Raw genomic sequence first — 13326 nt, 5'->3', positions numbered from 1 at the left:
CCATGATTTCCCAATATTCAGACAAATGCTGGAATGCTCTTTTGAAAAGTGCACAGCTGATTTCCTTCTCCATCCTTTTGTCATCCGAGCTTGTGCTCTGTCTATAATGACTGGGCTGTGGATGGGACATTAAACTCTAATTTTTCTTTTTCTTTACCTGACAGAGTTTGAAAGCAGCTTCACTGTACATTTCCATTCAGTTGTCTGGTCAAATCATGGACCATTGTAGATCCCTCGAACAAAAAACCATGTCCAGTTCTTGGAAGTAGACTCAGGTCACACCCATCTACAAGAAGGGTTGTAGAAGTGATCCACAAAACTACCTACCATACAATATCTTTGGCATTGATTTGTTGTAGAATCTTAAAACATATTCTGATCTGAAACATAATGAGGTATCTTGAACAGAATGGCCTCCTCAATGCCAGTCAGCATGGATTCTGAAAACATCAGTCATGTGAAACCCAACTTGCATTTCACTCAAATCACATACTGAAAGTGATTGATCAATGCAACCACGTAGATGCAGTGCTACCTGATTTCTGAAAACCATTTGACTCAGTACTGCACCTACACTTATTGTCAAAAGTACAATCATATAGGGTATCAAGTGAAATTTATGACTGGACTGAGAACATTTTGGTAGGAAGGACACAGCATATTATCTTGGATGGAGAGCCTTCATCAGATGTAGAAGTGAATTCAGGTGTGCCTCAGGGAAGTGTGTGGGGACCCTTGCTGTTCATGTTGTATATTAATGACCTAGCAAACAATATTAATAGTAAAATCAGGCTTTCTGCAAATGATGCAGTTATTTATAAATAAGTACTATCTGAGAGAAGCTACATAAATATCCAGCCACATTTTAATAAGGTTTTGACATGGTGCACAATTGGCAACTTGCTCTAAATGTTCAGAAATTTGAAATTGTGCGCTTCACAAAAGGAAAAAATGTAGTAGCCTATGACCATATAAATAAGTCAATGCTGGAATCACACAACTCATACAAACACCTGGGTGTAACACTTTATAGGGATATGAATTGAAATGATCAAATAGGTTCAGTCGTGGCCCAGGCGCGGCTCGTGGTTTCTATACTGGGGAAGGCTGCGGCATTTATCAATCGGAGCCAATATAGACCTCTGGTTACGTTACAGATTAGTCTGACATAAACAACTAAGAATTTAGGGGGAGGGGGGTGGGCAGATCACTCTCTACCCATAATTTTACGTACTGTGTCTTCTATAATCAGGTATTTATTAAATATCATTAGAGGCTAACTTCGAGTTAAAATCTGTGGTTAGTGTTTTTATACGTCATCATTACATTTTCTGACACTTTGCAGCAAATCATATGAAAAGACGCGTTTCGGAGAGATCTTTAATGCGATGAATGTTAACTTTGCGGCTGCTTAATATTTTTGGTGTTTTCAGTTCTAAATTTAAGGCGTTTATTGTAGTTTACCTCCAAAGCTCGAAGTTAAATGTTTTTCGCTGGAATTATGTTTTTTCACCTTTGCGTGGAAATTCTTTAAGTCAGTGATACCAGTTTCAGTCCAGGCACTGTCAGTACTATTTGTACGAAGACAGGTGAAACAGAAAAATGCATTTTTCACTTCACAACCACACAACCACTCGGCTGCATCGTACATTGCTCTATTAAAACTACGGTTGTATCCTTGCCTAGATTTGCACTGTTTCTGTTCTTGATTGATCGTTAGATCGGGTCTGGGTGCACAAAGTTCTTTCACTTGCATCCTATGGCCGTGTTCCAAGCTTTTACCTATTGAATTGCACACTGAATTCATATTGCGCTGGTTTCACAAGCAAGTAAAACTCACTAAAATCTTGCAAAATACACTCCGAAAAAGAAACTTGCTAATATCACACGATATCAACAAAAGCAGTCAGCATCAGCAAGCAAGGAAAGTAAAGTCACGGGACAAATTTCGCGCGCTTTGTCCTCTAATCACTTATAAAACTCTCGCTAGATGGCAGTACTGCTGTTACGGTTAGAGAGCCTGTAGTTACGGTAGTCTAGTGCACTCTGACGGGATATTTGCAAACTTATTCTAAATGTGGATAAAATAGCCAATGGTAGAAACAAAACAACAATGTAAAACATTATCAAAACAATAATACTAAACGTCGATTAATGACGCATCGAAGCGTAGTAGGGATGTGCAGAGACAGAGATTGGATAGCGAAGTTTCGGCCACTCTGCATTTCCTTTATTACATAGATAGTGGAACGTGAAAAACGTGTGGTGGTTGGTATGACACCCTTAGGCTGCAAGCTCTGAGCCTTCGGGTCGCCCATAAAGAGCGGTACTATGTAGAAGCCACGCCCCCAAACCGCTACTACATGCAGCTTATGGAAGTCCCAAGGCGCAGCCTAAACACTACTAACCGTTCCGAAAACATCTATCGATACAAACAGTTCCAAAAACGTTGACCGTCGTTATTTTAATCGGAATGGGAAATGTGCGAAATTCTTCCTGATAATTTAAATTTTGTAATACACTCCTGGAAATGGAAAAAAGAACACATTGACACCGGTGTGTCAGACCCACCATACTTGCTCCGGACACTGCGAGAGGGCTGTACAAGCAATGATCACACGCACGGCACAGCGGACACACCAGGAACCGCGGTGTTGGCCGTCGAATGGCGCTAGCTGCGCAGCATTTGTGCACCGCCGCCGTCAGTGTCAGCCAGTTTGCCGTGGCATACGGAGCTCCATCGCAGTCTTTAACACTGGTAGCATGCCGCGACAACGTGGACGTGAACCGTATGTGCAGTTGACGGACTTTGAGCGAGGGCGTATAGTGGGCATGCTGGAGGCCGGGTGGACGTACCGCCGAATTGCTCAACACGTGGGGCGTGAGGTCTCCACAGTACATCGATGTTGTTGCCAGTGGTCGGCGGAAGGTGCACGTGCCCGTAGACCTGGGACCGGACCGCAGCGACGCACGGATGCACGCCAAGACCGTAGGATCCTACGCAGTGCCGTAGGGGACCGCACCGCCACTTCCCAGCAAATTAGGGACACTGTTGCTCCTGGGGTATCGACGAGGACCATTCGCAACCGTCTGCATGAAGCTGGGCTGCGGTCCCGCACACCGTTAGGCCGTCTTCCGCTCACGCCCCAACATCGTGCAGCCCGCCTCCAGTGGTGTCGCGACAGGCGTGAATGGAGGGACGAATGGAGACGTGTCGTCATCAGCGATGAGAGTCGCTTCTGCCTTGGTGCCAATGATGGTCGTATGCGTGTTTGGCGCCGTGCAGGTGAGCGCCACAATCAGGACTGCATACGACCGAGGCACACAGGGCCAACACCCAGCATCATGGTGTGGGGAGCGATCTCCTTCACTGGCCGTACACCACTGGTGATCGTCGAGGGGACACTGAATAGTGCACGGTACATCCAAACCGTCATCGAACCCATCGTTCTACCATTCCTAGACCGGCAAGGGAACTTGCTGTTCCAACAGGACAGTGCACGTCCGCATGTATCCCGTGCCACCAAACGTGCTCTAGAAGGTGTAAGTCAACTACCCTGGCCAGCAAGATCTCCGGATCTGTCCCCCATTGAGCATGTTTGGGACTGGATGAAGCGTCGTCTCACGCGGTCTGCACGTCCAGCACGAACGCTGGTCCAACTGAGGCGCCAGGTGGAAATGGCATGGCAAGCCGTTCCACAGGACTACATCCAGCATCTCTACGATCGTCTCCATGGGAGAATAGCAGCCTGCATTGCTGCGAAAGGTGGATATACACTGTACTAGTGCCGACATTGTGCATGCTCTGTTGCCTGTGTCTATGTGCCTGTGGTTCTGTCAGTGTAATCATGTGATGTATCTGACCCCAGGAATGTGTCAATAAAGTTTCCCCTTCCTGGGACAATGAATTCACGGTGTTCTTATTTCAATTTCCAGGAGTGTATGTTCTTGCGAAATTTACTTTAACATATATTTTGGGGCGGCTCCGCCTCAGAGCCTTTAATTACGAGCCGCGCCTGGTCGTGGGTAAAGCAGGTGGTAGAGTTCGGTTATTTGGTAGAATACTGTGGAAGTGCAATCAGTCTAAAAAAGATTCCTTACAAATCACTCATGTGATCCATCCTAGAATATTGCTCAAGTGTGTGGGACCTGTACCAGATAGGACTAACAGGGTGTATTGAACATATACAGAGAACGGCAGCACAAACGGTCACAGGTTTGTTTGAAGCAATGGAGAGTGTCACTGAGATATAGAAGGAACTGAACTGCAGACTCTTGAAGGTAGATGTAAACTATCGTGAAAGCCTATTAAGAACTGGCTTTATATGATTACTCTAGGAATATACTACAACACATTACGTATTGCTCACATAGATATTGTAAGGGTAAGATTATAATACTTACTGTATGCACAGAGGCATTCAGACAATCATTCTTCCTGCAATCCATATGTGAATGGAACAGGAAAAAACCCTAATAACTGGTACAATGGGATTTACCCTCTGCTATGAAGGTGGCAGGGGTAAAATACAGGGAGCGAAAGGCTATTTACAATTTGCACAGAAACCAGATGGCAGTTATAAGAGTCGAGGGACATGAAAGGGAAGCAGCGGTTGGGAAGGGAGTGAGACAGGGTTGTAGCCTATCCCCAATGTTATTCAATCTGTATATTGAGCAAGCAGTAAAGGAAACAAAAGAAAAATTCAGAGTAGGTATTAAAATTCATGGAGAAGAAATAAAAACTTTGAGGTTCGCCGATGACATTGTAATTCTGTCAGAGACAGCAAGGGACTTGGATGAGCAGTTGAACGGAATGGATAGTATCTTGAAAGGAGGATATAAGATGAAAAGCAACAAAAGCAAAACGAGGATAATGGAATGTAGTCGAATTAAGTCGGGCGATGCTGAGGGAATTAGATTAGGAAATGAGACACTTAAAGTAGTAAAGGAGCTTTGCTATTTGTAGAGCAAAATAACTGATGATGGTTGAAGTAGAGAGGATATAAAATGTAGACTGGCAATAGCAAGGAAAGCGTTTCTGAAGAAGAGAAATTTGTTGACATCGAGTATAGATTTAAGTGTCAGGAAGTCGTTTCTGAAAGTATTTGTATGGAGTGTAGCCATGTATGGAAGTGAAACATGGACGATAAATAGATTGGACAACAAGAGAATAGAAGCTTTCGAAATGTGGTGCTACAGAAGAATGCTGAAGATTAGATGGGTGGATCACATAACTAATGGGGAGGTACTGAACAGAATTGGGGAGAAGAGGAGTTTGTGGCACAACTTGACAAGAAGAAGGGACCGGTTGGTAGGACATGTTCTGAGGCATCAAGAAATCACAAATTTAGCATTGGAGGGCAGTGTGGAGGGTAAAAATCGTAGAGGGAGACCAAGAGATGAATACACTAAGCAGATTCAGAAGGACGTAGGTTGCAGTAAGTTCTGGGAGATGAAGAAGTTTGCACAGGATAGAGTAGCATGGAGAACTGCATCAACTCAGTCTCAGGACTGAAGACCACAACAACAACAACAACATATGCACCTCTAAGTAGTTTACAGATTGCAGATGTAGATGCGAACAGGAAGAAATCCTAATAACTGGCAAAATGGGACTTACCCTCTGTTATGCACCTCTAAGTAGTTTTCAGATCGTAGATGTAGATGTAGATGCAGATGTCCAGATTTGTGGGATACTTAAATGTGACAGTGGCCGGATGCTGGACTGCGTGGAAACATGAAAGTAGTCACACTAGTTGTCAAGGTTCCAGTCAACCACGTCCGACCACCACAATGGAAGATTGCCGTATTATCGAATAAGCAAACTGCGATCCCTCCATGTCTCCCTCTGGCATCTGAGGGCGACTAATGAACCTTCTGTGATTTTCTCATCCTGCAGCATTGGTTGGAGACTAGCAGCAGATGGACTAGGGAATTACCATTCCATGTGTAAGCTGCCATAACACCATGGCTGGAGTTGGAGTGGCATTCTGACCGGAAAGCATGGTCTGCTGACAAATGGTATCACATTGTGCAACAAATTGTCAAGTATGGCAGCTGACTTCTGAGGAGAGATCCTATTCTTCCAGTTTTCTGGGCAGGCACAGCATTGTTACTCCTGGAATCATGACATGGGAAGCCATCAGATACGACTTCAGCTCATGTAGTGATTATGGGAGCTCTGACAGCACAACGGTGTGTCACGGACACTCTGTGTTCTTGTGTGTTACCTCGAACTGCCTGTGTGATGTTGAGATACGCCTGTAGTCTGCCAGATCACCAGACCTGTCCCCGATAGAACACATGTGGGACCAGCTCGAATGTCAGCTCCATCCAAGTGCCAGTATCCAGAATACCGAGGACCAGTTTGTCTCAGCAAAGGATACAACGGCTTTATCACATCCTTCTCAACCAAATCAGTATGCGCATCTGGGCCAGAGAGAGTGCAACATAATACTGATAACTGCCAAGTTCTTTGTATATCTGACTTTTTAATCGCTGAATTTCCTCCTCCTCTTCTGGGTGCTTCACTTCCTCTTTTGTGTCTTCTCCTTCCCCTATGCTACACTATGGTGGTTACATTGTGGCAGCTGATGCAGCTGTGGAGATAGTGATTGTTTGGTCATAGCTGCTGTAGCTGTGGAGATGTGGGTTTTTAAAGTGGTCACCATCACATCGTGGTGTATAGGAGGGCATCTTCTGTCTGTTTGGCATCAATGAATTTTTAAGGAAAAAAATTCAAGACTGTGAGTTGTTCATGCATTGTTCAGTTGGTGAGCTCACTGCTCGCTAAAGGCAAGGTTTTAGGTTTCAGTCCTGATGTTGTACACAATTTAATCTGCAAGTAAATTTCATAATAATGTACATCCCACCAAAGAGAGAAGCATTGATTCTGACAATATGTAACAAGTTTTTTACATTAGAATATCATCATCTGTGCGACCAGAATGTGGTTGTCAAGGGCAAGAAATTTTGCAAATCCAATCTGCTCGTGTAGGTGTTGCATGATTCGGTGGTGGTGCTAGATGTAGAGGTAGCTGGTTTAATCCCGATTTTCACCACATTTCTGACTGTCAAGGAGAGGAGAGATGGTGGTATAAAGTACATCGTAATCACCCGACTCTGTCCCAATGTCCTGGATTAAATTCCAGAGTCTCGTGGACTGAGTGCATGTGACACTGTTGATGGGGACATTAAATTCAGTGGTTCCTTTGGTGCTATTTGAGAGGAGTAGACCATGTGACAGCACAGTGTTTCGTTCTCTCCCTTCTCTCTGATCAACATACAGCACGTACACTATGTGATCAAAAGTATCCGGACACCCCAAAAACATATGTTTTTCATATTAGGTGCATTGTGCTGCCACCTAGTGCCAGGTTCCTCATATCAGCAACCTGTGTAATTATTGGACATCGTGAGAGAGCAGAATGGGGCACTCTGCGGAACTCATGGACTTCGAACATGATCAGGAAATTGGGTGTCACTTGCATTTTACATATGTACACGAGGTTTACGCACTCCTGAACATCCCTGGGTCCACTGTTTTCTATGTGATAGTGAAGTGGAAATATGCTGGGTTACGTACAGCACAAAAGCGTATAGGCCAACCTCATCTGTTGACTGACAGAGACCACCCACAGTTGAAGAGGGTCATAATGTGTAATAGGCATACATCCATCCAGACCATCAAACAGGAATTCCAAACTGCATCAGGATCCACTGCAAGCACTATGACAGTTTGGTGGAGGTGAGAAAACTTGGTCGAGAGGCTGCTCATACGCCACACATCACGGCAGTATATGCCAAACGATGCACTGCTTAGTGTAAGGAGCGTAAACGTTATTGGATGATTTAACAATGGAAAAACGTTGTGTGGAGTGACAAATCATGGTACACAATGTGGCGATCCGATGGCAGGGCGTGGGTACAGCGAATTCCCGGTGAACATCATCTGCTAGCATGTGTAGTGCCAACAGAAAAATTCGGAGGCGGTGGTGTTATGGTGTGGTCATACATGGAAGGGGCTTGCACACCTTGTTGTGTTGTGTGGCACTATCACAGCATAAGCCTACACTGATGTTTTAAACACCTTCTTGCTTACCACTGTTGAAGAGTAATTCAGGGATGGTGACTGTATCTTTCAACATGATCGAGTACCTGTTCATAATGCATGGCCTGTGATAGAGTGGTTACACAACAATTACACCCCTGTAATGGACTGGCCTGCACAAAGTCCTGACCTCAATCCTCTAGAGCACCTTTGGGATATTTCGGAATGCCGACTTCATGCCAGGCCTCACTGACCGACAGCGATACCTCTCCTCAGTGCAGCACTCCATGAAGAATGGGCTACCATTCCCCAAGGGACCTTCCAGCACCTGACTGAATGTATGCCTGTGAGAGTGGAAGCTGTCATCAAGGCTAAGGGTAGGCCAACACTAAACTGAATTCCAGAGCTACTGATGGGGGGCGCCATGAACTTGTAGGTCATTTTCAGCCAGGTGACTGGATACTTTTGATCACATAGTGTATATGGTACCACACTGTACACACATCCATAATAGTCACTTACAATCATCAGATGCACTGTGTGAGGTGGCGCACTGGTTAGCACACTGAACTCACCTTTGGGGGGACCACGGACTCAACTCGCATCTGGCCATCCAGGTTTAGGTTTTCCACAACTTCCTTAAATCACTCCAGACAAATGCCACGATGGTTCCCTTGAAAGTGCATGGCCAATTTCCTTCCCCATCCTTCACACAATCTGAGCTTGTGCTCCATCCTTCATGAACTCAATGTCAATGGGACATCAAAACCCAATATTCCAGTTCAACAGATACACTTAAGAGACAAACTGATACATTATGAGGAAAGGGGCCACTGCGCATGGATGAAGTAATATATTTTCAATTTGGTGACTGAATCCATCCTTTTGATTCTCCTAGCCAACAATGGCATACAACTCTTTCTTTCCCCATACAGAATAAATGTGATGCAATAACATATGCGAAAAATATTGGGTCGGTGCATAAGTTCATAGCATTTTTCCATAAGTTTAATAAATACAACAGATACCCATAACAGAGGCTTTAGTTGTCAATAATATATTTTCCTTCACTATTTACAACACTCTGCCAATGATGTCATAAATATTTGATTCCTTGATTTCAGAAATCATGTGGTTTTGAGGTGAAGAACTCTCTGGAGTACTTTTTCATCCAGAAAAGAAGTTCGTTGAAGGTTGTTTGATAGTGTGTGGAAAAAGTGAAAAAGTAAGGACACAAGGTCAGGTGAATAAGGGTGATATGGAATGACTTCCCAATTCAAGTCTTGTATCATGTTTTTTGCTAATCTAGAAAATTGTGGGTGGGCATTATCGTGGAGTAGCATCACTTCACGCAGTCTTCCTGGTCATTGTCCTTGGATTGCACTTGCAAGACGTTTCAGTTGTTGCAATAAATGTTAGTAGTGATGGTCATGTTTCAGGGAAGCAATTCACAGCACACCACTCCATTACTGCTCCCCAGATACGTAACATTATCTTTCGTAGATGTGTGCAGGTCTTTGTATGGGGAGTTGCTGCTTTGCTTGCACTCAAACATACCTATGTTTTCCTTATGTTAAGATAATGACACCATTTCTCATCACAAGTAATTATTCAGGATAGGAATGGTCAGTTTTGTTCATGAGCTGATTGGTGACGAGCAAGCAGTGATGCACATATGATCACCCACAGATTTTTGTGATTTTGACTGAGAGCATGTGGTACCCATCCACCCTATTTTTAACCTTGCCCAATGAATGCAAATGTTAAGATGTGGTATGATCACAGTTCATCATATTTGGCAGTTCTCAAGTTCAATGATGTGCATCATTGCAGACTAATGTGTAAGAACGACTTGAATCAAATCCTGAAGGTCTTCTTGAATGTGGAGAGACTCTAATGTCAAAATGATATTGCTTAAAATGAGAAAACCATTTTCGTGCCTTGCTGTGTCCAGTGGCATTATCCTCATACATGGTGCAAATATTTCTGGCTGCCTCCACTGCTGTCACCCTTCTATTGAACTCAGACAGAAGCAAATGTCATAAAAGTTCCAATTTCTCCACTTGGCAGTCCATTTTCTAGCGTCTACAGCTCCACTCACTGTCTCCAAATGACAAGATGACAGACAATATGCAAACTCAAACAGCAACAGTGAACTTTGAATAAAAAATGACAATCAATAAATAAATCCATAGCAACTGGAATACCACCATGCAAAACAAAAATGCAGCGAACATATGCACCAACCTAATACATTCATAAAGTGTGAAAAAATTTCAAAACTGTGTACAAAGTTAACAAAATTAAGACTAAATAATTAACACAGGAAAAAGTGACAGTGTCAGACCAGTCATGACGGAAGTCTGTGCCTAGAAAACGTTTTGAATTCTCTTCACAAGAGAATGTGGGAGCTGTAAATTTATATTTTCCAGACACAACATTGTACATGAGGGATGGAATATAATCACATGGAAAAAGGGACTTTGTTAAAAGATACAAGGCATGTCTGGAGAGTAAGTACCATTTCATTCTACAGCCACTGCAGTGCTAGTGTTGCAGTTTCACACATTCTCACTTGTCTCTCTGATTCATTGCCTTTCCAGTCAGTTGTGTTGTGTTTACATTTGTTAGTGATCATTCAAAATGTTTAACACAATATCTGGGCCCATTGACTGTGAAGTGCGTTCAGTAACATGGTTTTTGAACACAAAGAGTGTTACGCCAACTGAAAGTCATTATCAGCTCGTATATATTTATGGTGAAAATGACTGATGGACTGGTGAGAATGTGAGTGAGACAGTTCAGTGGTGGATGAACCAACATTCATGACAAAGCTTGGAATGGGCGGCCTTCTGTTGTCAACGATGGTTTGGTTGAGAAAATGAATGAGAAAACTTATGACAATAGACAGTTCACAGTAAGAATGCTTCGTGATGAGTTTCCATAGATTTCAAAAAGTGGTTTGCATGAGACTTGTCACTGGAAATACTTACAGATGTCCACAAAATGAAGTGATTTGGCAGTGCTTTGACATGTCTTATCCAATATAGTTATGAGGGAGATGAATTGTGAATTGTGACCAGGGATGAAACTTGGGTTTGCCGTCTCACTCCAGAATCAAAACAACAGTCAACAGACAGAAGGACTCATGATCCATCAAATAAACAAAAATTAAAAACAATGCTGTCAGTATAAAAAATAATGTGCACTGTGTTCTGGAACAGAAAAGCTTTCCGTTTGTTAATTTACTTCCCAGAAGTAAAATCATTAATATGGTACAATACTGTGAAACAGTGAGAAGACTTTGGCACACAATTCAAAACACAAGGCATGTAATGTTCAGTCAAAGTATTGTGCTGCTTCATGACAATGCATGTCTCTATTATACTGACGTCACTCAAAACCTTATTCAACAGTTCAGGCGGCAGATGTTCGATCAGCCACCATATAGCTCTAGTCTTGAACCTTCTGACAACCACTTGTTCTTGAATTTGAAGCAGGATTTTGGAGAAAGAAGCTTTGACAGTGGTGACAATGAAAAAAATAGTGTTAAGGACTGGCTGTCTTCACAGGTGGCATCTATGACAAGGGTATAGAAAAGTCGTTTTCTTGCTATGTCTGAACAATGGTGGGAATTATGTAGACAAATAGTTCAAGAAATGCAAATAAATCTGGCTTTGAAAAAAAAATTTATGAGGTTTTTTCTCTGAAGCAGTACTTGCTTTCTGGACAAGCCTTGCAAGTGCATTTTTTAACTGAAAAACACATTTATTGACAGGATGAGAACTTCTCATATTTACCTTGTATCTATATGCTATGCTTTTGTTGCTGCTGGCTCTTGACCATTTAGATGCTGCTATCCTATATATACAGCTATGTCTAAATATATTTGCATATGCCACAAGCCTCTACACAGTGCAAGTCAGAGAATACTTCACTCTAATGTCAGTGATTTTCCATCCTATTCCATTTGTGTATTGAGCAAGGAACAATGTCAGTTTGTAAGCCTCTGCACGCTTTATAGTTTCTGAGGTTTTTCTTATGATCCCTATGCAAGCAGAATAGTTGCACACACTTTCTCAAACAAAGGATTCTCTACATCTGCCACACAGGGCTTTGCTAAAATTAAGTTGCCTTTCTTCCAAACATTCCAAATTAAGCTCTCCAAGCATCTCTGTTCTAGCTACATATGGGCTTTACTGACCCTTTATAATCCTAGCACTATAACTCAGATTTCTTTTTAGTCTGTCATCATGCCTACTTGATAAGAACTCCAAACACTAGAACAACACATTCACAAGTTGTACTAGCATCTTGTATGCATATTCATTTACAGATACAATGCACTTCTGCAGAACACCTAAATAATTCATTCATTTACCTAATACTGAATTTTAGGTGTTCATCCCATTTCACTTCACTTAAATGATGTGACACACTCCAAATGTTCACCACTAATCTAATTGTGTGCTACCGCATACTTTCTATTTGTTACAGACATTATCTTACATTTATCTACATTTAAAGAGAGCTGTCATTCATTACACCAAGTGAAAATTTTGTCTTAAGTCTTTCTGCACTTCCTTACAGTCACTAGACAATATACCTTTCCATAGATAATAGTGAACAAATTCTATTGCTTCAAACTATTTCAATTAATCACTTTAACAATGTGTTTAATTATTATTCTGAGTAACAGCATGACTGAAATAGGACATATATGTGCATCATGTGGAAAATTCTGCAAAATTTAAGAAATACGCATAAGACAAAGTTTTCTATTGTGGCTGTTTGTACTTAGATGTTATAGAAAAGCAAGTTTTATTACCATTTGGGCTGATAAAATATGTTATCCTTTCTGGAAACATTAGCTGTGGAGGTTCCACAGCAATTTGCTCTATGTGTGCTATAAAAACATTGTGAACAGCTGAATCACATATTGATTCCAGTTCTAGAGTGTGAGTTTTAAACTGACAACCCTGCAATGAAGAGAAACACTTTATTTACTTATTAAAACAATGGAAAGTTACAAAAAGAATATAATGCTGCTCACCATAAAAATGACACATTGATTTGCAGAGAGACAAAGCAAATAGCTGTTGCACATCTAGATTTTGGCCAGAGCCTTCTTCAAAAAAGAAAACACATATACATTCACACAAGCAAGCACATCTCACACACACGTGTTGCTACCTCTGGCTGCTCTCACCAGAGCAACAGAATCCCATTTTTTCTCCCTGATAATTTGTGTTTAAAGACATTCAGGATGGAAAGTA

General features: G+C 42.2%; 1 protein-coding gene across 1 annotated transcript in view; it reads right to left on the bottom strand.

Annotated features, from left to right (window-relative positions):
- The window catches only part of LOC126428431 (uncharacterized), a 69881-nt gene extending 56874 nt beyond the window's left edge, over positions 1-13007 (bottom strand). Inside the window, exon 1 of the mRNA XM_050090357.1 lies at positions 12879-13007. Within this exon, the coding sequence (XP_049946314.1) occupies positions 12879-12918 (40 nt within the window). The 5' untranslated portion in view covers positions 12919-13007. The remainder of the gene's footprint in view (positions 1-12878) is intronic.
- Positions 13008-13326: the final 319 nt, after the last annotated feature.

This window comes from Schistocerca serialis, chromosome 12 (genome assembly GCF_023864345.2).
Source record: "Schistocerca serialis cubense isolate TAMUIC-IGC-003099 chromosome 12, iqSchSeri2.2, whole genome shotgun sequence".
Taxonomy (NCBI): domain Eukaryota; kingdom Metazoa; phylum Arthropoda; class Insecta; order Orthoptera; family Acrididae; genus Schistocerca; species Schistocerca serialis.
Note: the sequence above shows the minus strand (reverse complement) of the source record. Positions and strands in the feature narration are given on the sequence as shown.